At 51.9% G+C, this 11871-nt stretch overlaps 1 protein-coding gene across 1 annotated transcript in view; it reads left to right on the plus strand.

The window, feature by feature from the left end:
- The window catches only part of MID2 (midline 2), a 118197-nt gene extending 113196 nt beyond the window's left edge, over window positions 1-5001 (plus strand). The window contains exons 9-10 of the mRNA XM_069867833.1: window positions 149-356; window positions 1546-5001. Of these exons, the coding sequence (XP_069723934.1) occupies window positions 149-356; window positions 1546-1948 (611 nt within the window). The 3' untranslated portion in view covers window positions 1949-5001. The remainder of the gene's footprint in view (window positions 1-148; window positions 357-1545) is intronic.
- Window positions 5002-11871: the final 6870 nt, after the last annotated feature.

Genomic DNA, 11871 nt, shown 5'->3' on the forward strand with positions numbered 1-11871 from the left:
GTTGGGCATCTGCCCTTGGCTGGTGGAGGAACCTCTGACTCACAGTGAATGTCCAAAGTATCTAGGGCAGATGTTTCTTGGTATGTTCTGCTTCCACAATGATGATTACAAACAGAAATCCTAATCTATGCGTGTCTTCTTCTAACAGGCCAGCCTTTTAAGTTGGACCCCAAAATGGCTCACAAGAAGTTGAAGATCTCCAATGATGGGCTGCAGATGGAGAAGGATGAGAGCTCCTTGAAGAAGAGCCACACGCCCGAGAGGTTCAGTGGGACAGGATGCTATGGCGCAGCAGGCAACGTCTTCATTGACAGCGGCTGCCACTACTGGGAGGTGGTGGTGGGATCCTCGACCTGGTAGGCAGCTCTGTTGTCTTCCCTCCCTCTGCTAGAGGCCCTCAGATTTCCCCAGAGATGACGCAGGACATAACAGGGTTAAAGGCCAGGGGTTTGGCAAAGCTGCTCATATGCGGAGAGGTGGTTGAGACCTTAAATCTACATGGCTGTGGCTTTCACGAGGTTATGAGTTTCTCCTTCCTGCCAGAAGCTTTTGGGTCTGCTCCAGTCAGACTTCAAGATGAAGCTTGTATCTTCATTTCTCTCACCTGCTGAACCTGCTAGTGCCTGCCAGCCTCAAATCTCACCGTGATGGCAGGGCAGAATCACTCATCTCCCCTGTCTGTTTGGGAAGCCGGGCTCAAGGAGCAAACACCGCAGCAGGTCCAGCTCAAAAGCTTCTCCTTTTGGGCTCAGCTTCCCATCCACCCCCCGGGCTGAAAAATGCCTTCGCACAAAGCATGCTTAGAAGTGAAACAAGTGGGGTTTATTATGATAAAACCACTCCCAGGCAGATCCCTGTAAAGCCTCTGTGACTGAGCTGAGCCAGGAGGCATTACAGCAGCATTGTGGAGCTGCTGCGTTGTTAAAGCTGCTTGTGCAGCACAATGGGGCTGAAATGGATAGTTCCTGCTGAGAACGCCCAGCTGCATCACCTCTGCCTCTCACTCTGCCTGGCAGTGGGAGGTTGTGTGGGTAGGGAGTGATGCTTTGCCCCAGCCAAGTCTCTGCAAGTGGCTTTTCAGCCATAGAATCATATAGAATGCTTTGGGTTGGAAGCTACCTTTAAAGCCCATCCAGTCCAACCCCTCTGCAGCAGCAGGGACATCTTTAACCAAGTCAGGTTGCTCCAAGCTAACCTGACCTTGAATATTTCCAGGGATGGATCCTGGGCAACCAGGACCAGTGTTTCACCACCCTTGGTGTAAAAAGTTTCTTCCTTACCTCCACTCTAAATCTCCCCTTCCTTAGTTTAAAACCATTGGTCCTTGTCCTGTCCTAACAGACTCTGTTAAAAAGTCCATCCCCCTCTTTCCTACAGACCCCCTTTCCGTACTTGAAGGCAGCTCTAAGTCACGTAAAGCCATTGCTGTGCTGCTTCCACAGGCAGGCAGACTTTGAAAGCCCAGGGTGCCAGCAGCCACTGGAGCTGGACTTTGTCCAGTGCTGAGGCTGGTGGTGGCTAAGCCAAGCTGCTCCTGTCTTGCAGGTATGCCATCGGCGTGGCTTACAAGTCGGCCCCCAAGAACGAGTGGATTGGGAAGAACTCCTCCTCTTGGGTCTTCTCTCGCTGCAACAACAACTTTGTGGTGAGGCACAACAACAAGGAGATGCTGGTGGAGGTGCATCCGCAGATGAAGCGCCTCGGCGTCCTGCTGGATTATGACAACAATGCGCTCTCTTTCTACGACCCAGCCAATTCTCTCCACCTCCACACGTTTGAAGTCTCCTTCATCCTACCAGTGTGTCCAACTTTCACCATCTGGAACAAATCCTTGATGATCCTTTCGGGTCTGCCCGCCCCAGACTTCATTGATTACCCAGAACAGCAGGAGTGTAACTGCAGGCCCCAGGAGTCCCCGTACGTATCAGGGATGAAAGCCTGTCACTAGGCTGCCCCAGCCCTGCCCATGCCCCGTGTTGGCACCAGCGATGCTGGCGAGTACCAGCAGTCAGAGTCAGCTGCCGGGAGCCTGCCGGCCACTAGAGCCACCGTGCAGCCATAACACTCCAGCAAGCGAGCACCTTCCCACACACAGCTCCATTCTTTTTGAAGAGGAAAGAGGAAGAACCTCTTGAAAATAAACTCCTGTTGGCAAGCTCCACTTGTGTGCAAGCACGGCTTGTGCAACTCCTTGGTAGTGTGCTCCCATCTCTCCCGAAGTGGATTGTCACCTGGATGGTTTTGTCTTCCCTTAGGGGCTGGAAAGGCTGGGGTGGGCTTTCAGGTGACCTTCTGAGGTGCTGCTGCAGTCAGGGGGACGTCCCATGTGTCCCTGCAGGCACAGGTTGGAATGGGAGGGATTGGCTTTCTGGAGCCCTTGGTAGCTTGTCTCGAGAGCCAGGTGGGATTTGAGCATCTTTTTCTGGGAAGGACTTTCTGTTTGGCTGAAGTCCGACCACTCCTCTGATGTGGTAGGTAATTGCATGGACCCCTTGCATTTGGTGACCACTCGCATTGGTGATGTGGTGGATGGTGGTGATGTGATGGATGGTTTGTGAGAACGAAGGCAGCGCTAAGAAGGACGGTTTCACTTCTCCCTGCTGTGTGCATGCTGCTGCTGGTCATGTCGCCTCTGCTCGTCTCGGTTTGCAGTCCTACAGTGGAGGGCAGCCAGCCGTGGTCCCTCACCCCACTGTGTCTTCTCCTTTGGGAACTCACTAGGAGTCAGGGAGGTCCCCACCCTTCAGGCGCAAGTTGAAATGTGTCACACCTTGGCACAGAGGTTTGGCAACGTTGGGTCCTTCCCAACACATGATCCTGCTGGCTGTGTCCTGCCACATGTGGCAGTGCATAAATCTTCTTTGGTTTCATGTCTGATGGCCGTGCAGGCAAAATACATCTACCCGTGCTGAGCAGATGGTCAAGTCCTGCCCAAAGCCCATCTCTGTGCTGTATGACTCAAAATCAGAATTTTTTACTCCAAATCTGGGCTCTTGGCTTGTTCTCCGCCATGATGGTGTGAGCACGAAGCCATTCTTTTTGCCCTGTGGCAAAACACTGAATCAATCCAAGGGGCTCCAACCCCTGGTTACTGGGAACTCTTCGGCTGCCACCGGTTCTCGCAGTTACCACAAGCCCTAAGACCCCAGGCGAAGCTTCAGTTTCAATGTTTGCTTAAACACCAGGAGGAACTGGGCCAGTCAGGGAGCAAAGACCCAGCTCAGGCACCGGCAGCCAGAGTACGTGGTTGAGCCGGGGCAGGTGGACATGTGGATGCCCGTGTCACCCACATGGTGAGGGTGCTGGGGGAAGTGAGGAGGTCAGGCAACATGATAGCCCAAGAGGTGTTGGTGATTGAGCTTTGGTCTGTGGTGTTTGAAAACCCATTTATGTCCTCCAGATGTGTTGCTGTTGGATGCCCTGCTGGCATTGCCCAGGGACCGTCAGGCTGCAACCTTCGAGCTCTGCCAGCCTGTTCCTTTCTTTTAGACCTTGCTGATAGGGAACTACCTCAAAGCCCAGCCTCTGAGGTGGAGGTAGCCTCTTCAGACAGGGTGAGAGCACTTTGAGGGCTGCAGGAGGGTCTGGTTGAACTCAGCTGGAGCCAGTTGGCCCTGGCCGAAAGTGGGTGTTCCCTGCCAGCGACCTGGCCATGAGGATACTTGTCATGAAGTCTGGTGGTGGCAGATGTGGGGACAGTGTGTATAAAAAGAGCCTGTTGCTCAGCACAGCATCCCTCCTTTTCCCCACGGTGACAGCTTTGGTGACAGCTGACTGACGCTGTGGGAAGGGAAGCAGTTGTCACCTGCGGGGAAGGGATCTGCCACCCGTGCTGCCAAGCGGAGGGCGGCTTTGCCTCTGGTGCCGGCTGCTTTCCTGCAGCGCAGAGGCTCGCAGCAGGTGGTGCATCTGTCCTGGCGTGGACAGAGAGATTATATTTCGTTCTTCTGGCCCCAGCCTGTGAGAGCACCAGGTGGGGATGCAGCAGTGTCGCGTTTGCGTGTCGCGTTTGCCATTCCCCACAGCGAAGCACATAAACGCAGTTCATTTTAAGCAGCTAAGTTGTCATTTTCAGTTGGATGTTTTTTCAAAGACACATGGGGCTATCGTTAAAATCTTTTCCCCATGTGCCAGCCCCGTCTGGGGCTGCTCATAATGTATCAGCCTCAAACAAATGCCCAAGCACTGAAGATGGACTTTAGCATTTGCAATCCAGGTGCCAAGCTTTCCTCCAGCACTGGCACAGCTTAATTGCTAGGGGACTCAGCGCACCCATTCATTCAGAGCACACGAGCCATTAATGTGACGTTTGCACCTGATGAAATTGCACTAATTGCGGCGGGATCCCCCTGCCCCGCCGCACAGATTTCGTACCTCCTGGGCCAGGCAGGAGGACGAAGCAGGGAGCTTGCGTGGACGAGTGCATGGGGAGCCCTGCACTCAGAGCGGGTGGTTCTGGTGATGGGAACCCTTCTTGAGGTGCCCGTGTTTTCCTCTCCTGGATCAGCCAAACCCACCCGAGCATTACTGAGAGTGTGGGTGAAGCAGCGCCATCCCTGCTCTGTCAGTGATGCTCCCCTGCTGCTCTGCAGCCTTTGCCTCCTGCCCCTGAGCGAGTGGTCCAGCACCTGGCATATGATAACACCGCAGTAGTTTCAGCCAATCTGAGCCCCTGGAGGCTCTGCAGCCCTGAGTTAGGAATGAACGCGATCCCCACAGCAGGACACGGGTGGAGGGGCCAGGGCTGGGTGCTGCCACCGGCTCCACTGCTCCTGGTGACTCCGTTGTACAGACTTGGGATGTGGTGAACTGGTTACCGTGCAACCGGTCAAACTCTCCTCTTCCATACGTAACATAATTGGTTTGGTTTGGTTTTGGGGGAGGGCTGTTCTTCCTGTTATGTTTTTTTTCCCTTTTTTTGTTGGGGTTTTGTTTTTGCAACTTCTTTGTTAATGTGTACATATATATATATAAAAAATATAATATAATATATATACATTACTGGATATGTCTGTGTGTGGCAGATGTGGGACATCCATGGTCCTGGGATGCTCGCTGGCAATCACAGCTGGCGTTCTCCAAACCTCTGACAAAGAGCATAAACCTCAGGGTTACTGAGTCATGGGTGTAGCAATAAATCAGGAACACAACAGAAAAGGCCTTTATTGAAAGTCAGCCAGGGTGCGCAAGAGAAGCCAGCCCAGTGGAGTCCAAGCTGGCAAAGCTCCTCAGAGTACAGTAGGCTCCATGGGGCAGCTCAGCAGGAGGTGGTGGGAGGGTTTGCTCTCCTCAGGGATCATAGAATCATGGAATGGTTTGGGTTGGAAGGGACCTCAAATCCCATCCAGTTCCACCCCATGGGGCACCAGATGTGATGCTACATGTGCTGTGTATCTAACAGGAGCACAGGGATACATGGTACCAGCCAGTGGCAGCATTTCTTGTCCTGGACTGCAACCAGGCTTAAAAGCCTGTAAGAGTGACCAGTCACATAGGATACTAAAACCCCATCCGAATAAACCTGTCTGCATCCATACTCTGCACCCTGCTGTCAGCCCTCAGAGGATGCCGTATGGAGGCACATTGTCCAGGTCCTCAGGACACGAAGTGCTCCAGCCTTCCCCTCCCTGAGCTTTTGATGGCCACAATGACTGCTGGAGATCTTTGAGTAGAGTGCCAGCCAGCTGAAGCCCTGTCTTTGATGCCCATAAGCCCAGACCCCGCTTGCACTCTCAGCCTGTCCCTGTACAGGAGGTTCTCCAGCCCTCAGATCATCTCCGTGTCCTCCTCTGAACTCGCTCCAACAGCTCCATGTCCTTCCTGTGCTGAGGACTCCAGAACAGGACACAATTCTCCAGGTTTGGTCTCACTGAGCAGAGCAGAGGGGCAGAATCCCCTCCCTTGCCCTACATGGGATGCAGCCCAGGATAGAGTTGGTTGGCTTTCTGGGCTGCGAGTGCACGTTGCTTACAATCGCTGACTCTTTCTTTTGCAACAGAGGTTGTTCTTCCTTAGGAAAGAAGCTGCTCACTGAAACGAAGCCACTGTTAAACCTTTCTATGCTCAGCACTCCCATGTTCTACAGGAAGTAGAATTTGTCCTCTCCACATGAGCTTTTCCATGGTGTTTGGGCACCGCGATAGCAGAGTGGCTCACAAATCCTCATTTCTTTCCAGAGGTGCCGTGAGATGCAGCAGTATTATCTCGGCTCTGCAGAGTGCTGGCACCTAAGCCCAAGAAGGCTGATAGGGCTCTTGTCAAGAGTCAGTGGTGCAGGGTGCTGCGTTTCTCAGAGCTGTTAACGCTTTCAGAGGATGGTGTTTGATGCTCACTTTGGGAGCTGCTGGGATTCACTGAGGACGTGGAGCTTTTCTTAAAAAAAACTGGAAAATAAAACCTTCCAAAGCAGAGAAGGTGCTCAAATGCCTACAAATCAGCAATCAAATGGCAGAAAACAGAGCCTTATCATGGGAAACACCAGGCAAGACCCTCACAGAATCATAGGCACCAGCCACCCCTTGGCTATGGGTCCTCATTACAGCTGAGCACATGATGAACCACTCACTAATGAGCTACTGAAGGTGCACGAAGATGTAGCAGCCTCACAGAGTTTCCAAAGAGCCTGTGAAATCCACTTTCACCTGTGGAAAGTGCACTCGGCTCCTATCCCAGCTGCCATGGGCAACCTTAATCCCTTCCTGTTCAAGGAGATGATTACCGCGTCCTCTCCAGAGTGAGGGTTTCTGAGGCACTGTGGATAGAAGACCTTATGGGCCCATTCTCTACCCACAAGAGGAAGAATAAAGCTGTGAAGCACAGCCTGTGCTCATCAAGTGGCTGAATCACACAGTGTCTGCCTGCAGCTCCTGTCTGCCATCCCCACTTGAAACCTGCCAGGAGAGAGGAGCAGTCATCTACCCCCAGCTCCAGCAAACCTGACAGCCTTCTCCAGGGTGGATTCTGCAGCAGCACTTTGGGATTTGGTTACATGTGCTGTGCGTCTTCCCAGGCTCTGGAAGCTTAGAGACACTTTTGAGCTGGAAGCCGTGTTTGCATTGCTTTAGGCTAACTCTGCACGACAGTTTCCACTCACAAATGACTCCTCTTCCTGCGTTCATCTTGCAGCAGTGGAGACCACGAACTGGGAGGCAGAAAACCAAAAAAAAAAAAAAAGAACCAACAAAACTTCATACTTGTTTCAAAACCTGGCCCCCCTGTAATGTCAGGGTTTGAGCAAAGACTGCTGATCAAGAAGGATGAGAGCATCCTGGCTTGGATCAGCCATGGAGTGGCCAGCAGGAGCAGGGAAGGGATCATCCCCTGCACTCGGCACTGGTGAGGCTGCACCTCGAATCCTGCTTTCAGCTTTGGGCCCTTCAGTGCAGGAAAGATATTGAGGGGCTGGAGAACATCTGCAGAAGGGAAAAGAGCTGGGGAAATGTTTGGAGAACAGGGTTGTGGGAGTGGGTGAGGGACCTGGGGCTGTTTATCCTGGAGAAAAGGAGGCTGAAGGGAGACCTCATCGCTCTCTGCAGCTCCTGGAAAGGAGGTTGTGGTGAGGTGAGTGCTGGGATCTTCTCCCAAGGAACAAGCGATAGTGTTGCAGGAAATGTCAAGTTGTGCCGGGGAGGTTTAGATTGGATATTAGGGAGAAGTTCTTCACTGAAAGAGTGGTGAAGCATTGGCAGAGGCTGCCCAGGGCAGTGGTGGAGTCCCCATCTCTGGTTCAAAAACCATGTAGACGTGGCACTTGGGAGGACATGGTTTAGCAGGCATTGTGGGGTCAGACTGATGATTGGATTGGATGAGCTGAGAGGTCTTTTCGAACCGTAACAGTTCTATAATTTCTGAATCTCCTGGTTTGCCTCCTTTGTCAGGCTCAATAGCAGCTTTAAAATGTTGGAAAGCAGGAATTCTTCAAGCTGTGACCAATTCGGGGTCTTGCACGAATCAAAAGACGCCAAGAGCTTCCAGGGGGCACCTGCAGTGAAGGAAAGCCAGGTACCCTCTTGTCTGACACACTGCTCCTTCTGCGGTCGGAGTGACTCCTGTTGGGGCTCACTGGGTGCTGCTGTGACTAAAAAGGACGCTTGCCCTTTGGCTGGGTGAGCCTCAGCACTGCAAAGGATGAACGTTAATCCAGATGTCGAAAGAGCAGGCAGGGCTGGGAGCTGCTGGGAAATGCAAGCTGTTGGAAAGCGGAGGTCTCAGGGGTGCTGTGAATCTCACCCTCCCCATCCTTCCACTGTGAGCAAACGAAAGGAAACTCCACACGGGAACTCCGGAGATTGCTTTATTGTCCATGTAATGACTGTGTTAATCAGGGAAATGAGATGTGTCTGAGAGGTGGAAGGGAGGGAAACATTATCGACTGAGGTTTTCATAGCTGAGAATCATTAGTCTGACCCTGAACCTGCATCTCTAGAATAAACCAGAAGGCCAACACGTGGTCCCAGTGGGATGAGAAGCAGCAAGACACTGGGACAGAAGAGCAGGAGGCTGGTTCTTTCTGCAGTTGTGTTGTGGGGCTCAGCACACAGCCCACTTGGTGCCAAACAGGGGCAATGGGAGAGGCTGGGGTGGGGAATATTAGGCAAAGGGAGAGTAGATGATAAGGAGTCAACTATATTGAGATGGCTGCCCTGGATAGAAATAAGGCAGTGTCTCCTCTCGGGTCCTCTGGCTGTGCCCAGAGCCTGTGGCGAGCGATCACCACCATGGGACATTCCTTTCCCCTTCAGTCAGCGTCCCAGAGCAGCCACTGGTGGAGAGCTCAGGGGTGCTCCCTTGGCAAGCTGAAATTGGGCCAGGGCTCTCCATCCACATTTCCTGGAAGCCAAATGAAGCTTTAACCTGTAAATTGTAATTGTTGGCAGTCTTTATGAAGCTGCTGGTCCCAGCCAGAGAGCAGGAAGGAGCTTTTTCCTCTTTCTTCTTGCTTTATATGGTGCCTTTCCCCATTAACCTCTGGTTTCTAGGAAACAATCTCTCTTGTTGATGGGCATCTGTGAAAGTCAATTTAAAACCATTACTGACATGGCAGGATGCTTCATAGAAAGAAAAAGACTTCACTGGGAAGATGAAACGAGCTTTGTCACTGCTTTCCAGGAGTGCACTTTTAAACACATGAGGCTTCAATGTCACAGGCACCACAAATCAAACTAGAAATTGCTTCCTTGAGTCAGCCAGGAGAGGAAAAATCAGCCTGCAAACTGTTAGTGTAATGAAAGCAGCTACAGTCGTGTCTTTCAGCAATGTTGCCCAGCCAAGCTGTGTGTGCACGCAGCGCAGAGGGGTTCGAGATGCCAGGAGCTTGGCTGTGCAAGGAGGTCTCGGGGAGAGCAGCTCCTTCTGCCGGGACAGGGCAGAGAGCTTGTAAGGCACAGATGCTCAGGAATCTGGAATCTGGGGACAGCGGCTTTCATCTTGAGAGCCCGAAATCTGAGACTTGAGAGATGCAGAATCACAGAAAGGTTTGGGTTGGAAGGAACCTCAAAGACCAGCTAGTTCCAGCCCCCTGCCATGGGCAGGGACACCTCCCACTGGATCAGGGGCTCCAAGCCCCATCCAACCTGGCCTTGAACCCCTCCAGAGATGGGGCAGCCACCACTGCTCTGGGCAACCTGGGCCAGGGCCTCCTCACCCTCACAACAAAACATTTCTCCCTAAAATCTCATCTCAACCTCTTGCAGCTCAAAACCGTTCCCTGTCATCCTATCCCTGCTCAGAAGGGTCGTTAATGAGCTGCTGCACGAATCTAGGAAGGCTGGGTCAGATTTTGAGGTTAATGTTGGTGTGAGTTGTGAATTTGAGTTTGATGTTGGCTTTTTACTCTTTTTATTTCCTCTGGAGTTCATGAAACAAGAAATCCAAGACAATTCCCTTGGCAAAGCTCAAAAATCCCACTGACTCTATGAGAAACCTGAGACCTTGTCCCTTCTCTGGGAAGGTGCAAAGCAAAGAGACAGGATAAATTAGTATTTTTATATAGCAAGTGACTTCAAGAGACTACCTCGTCTGTTCCTGTCTGCTAAGGACAGTGTCTTGCACTGACATGTGATAATCCTAGCCAGGAATACAAAGCTGCAGTCCCTCCACTCATGAATGAACATTCCTTTAAATAATGAAATCACTCCAGGCTGAAAAAATAACACCAACAGTTTAATAAATGGACAGAACAGCAAATTGCACCCCTGAGCTGTTCATAGACTGCATGGGGCAAATCATTTATAGTGTCTTTGCTACATTGTCTGAACTGGCCTCGAATTAGTCCTCTGTAATAGAACTATAATTGAGATTTTTAATACTCGTCTGAACTACCAGCCCCTAAAATTGACTGTTCTTGATCATTAGACACGTCAAATCATCGCTTAACATGGTGCAGAAGTAGTCACTTGGTCTGGCTGCAGAATGATGGACAAGACATGAAATGAAAGCAGAAAGCCTTTATTGAAGTACTTCTGAATTTTAAAGGCTGTGTGGAAACAAGAACTTGTAGATGTTGTTGCCTGAATTCCATTGGCACTGGAGCCCAAGTGGGGCTGGGGAAGCAGGGGGTGGCCGGAGTATGTGAGTGCCCAGCGTGGGGCGGTGCAGAAGCTCTCTGCCCTGTGCCCCCATGCCCTGGGGCGGCCGGTCCTCCCTGCCAGCACTGCATGGTGTGAGGCACCAGAGCTGCTCCATGCCCTCCCAGGGCAGCAGGTTTCAGGAGGCAAGGGGAAAGGACATTGTCAGCACGTTGTGTCTTGGACAAAAAATCATAGAATCATGGAATGGTTTGGGTCAGAAGGGACCTCAAAACCCATCCAGTTGCACCCCTTGCCATGGGCTGGGACACCTCCCACTGGATCAGGGGGCTCTAAGCCCCATCCAACCTGGACTTGAACACGTCCATGGATGGGTCAATCACTACTGCTCTGGGAAACATGGGCCAGGGCCTCCCCACCCTCACAGCAAAAGATTTCTCCTTAAGATCTCATCTCAATCTCCCCTCTTGCAGCTCAAAAACTTTCCCCTCATCCTATCCCTGTACTGCCAGATTAAGAGCCCCTCCCCAGCTTTCCTGGAGCCCCTTTCAGCACTAGAAGCAGTTCTAAGGTTTCCCTGCAGCCCTCTCTTCTCTAGGCAGGAGCCACAAAGAGGATGCAGAGGAGTGTTTGAGCAATGATATCCCTGTTTCTGCAGCCCAGCACACCTCAGCCACCATCAGTGGGTTCCAGTGAGGCTGGCACAAGACTGGTGGTGATGCCTCTGCTACAGAACCTGGCCTTTGCTTGGGAGGAACAACAGAAGCCACAGCTGAGCCACTAAGCAGTGCGTAAAGAACCACTAGATGTTTATTTTCCTCTTGGGGTCCCCAGGGAAAGCAAAAAACATGTTAAGTTTCATCCATAAGCACCAGCCCCAGAACTAGAAGACATCAGCTGTGCAGGTGTAGTGGTACCCACACAGCAGGACACGCAGGGGGCAGAAGCTGGGTTAAGAGAGAACACTGGCAGCACTTTCTGCGGTGATGGTGAGCTGCAGAAACACGTGCTGAGCCACCTGGAGAAAGGCAGCCAGGAGCTGTCCTCCAGCCATTCGATGGTATTTGCAAAACTGACCTGGCCCCTTCTCCTGGGAATACCATGTCAAGACTCATCACAACATCCTCCCTGCTCCAGAGCTGGTCCGCACGGTCAAGGCAGAAGCAGCACAAAGACTGTTAAGTGGAAACAAGTCCAGTTCTCCATGGCAACAAGCAAGAACTGGGTCAGCAGCAGGATGCGGGGAGGCAAGTTCTCCCCAGAGTTTTAGAAGTAAACAGCCAGCCAGAAAGGCACAGAGAGACATGGGCAGAAGGTGGGGAACAAGGGTACCTAGAAGCTCTAG

This window comes from Phaenicophaeus curvirostris, chromosome 13, assembly GCF_032191515.1.
Source record: "Phaenicophaeus curvirostris isolate KB17595 chromosome 13, BPBGC_Pcur_1.0, whole genome shotgun sequence".
NCBI lineage: Eukaryota > Metazoa > Chordata > Aves > Cuculiformes > Cuculidae > Phaenicophaeus > Phaenicophaeus curvirostris.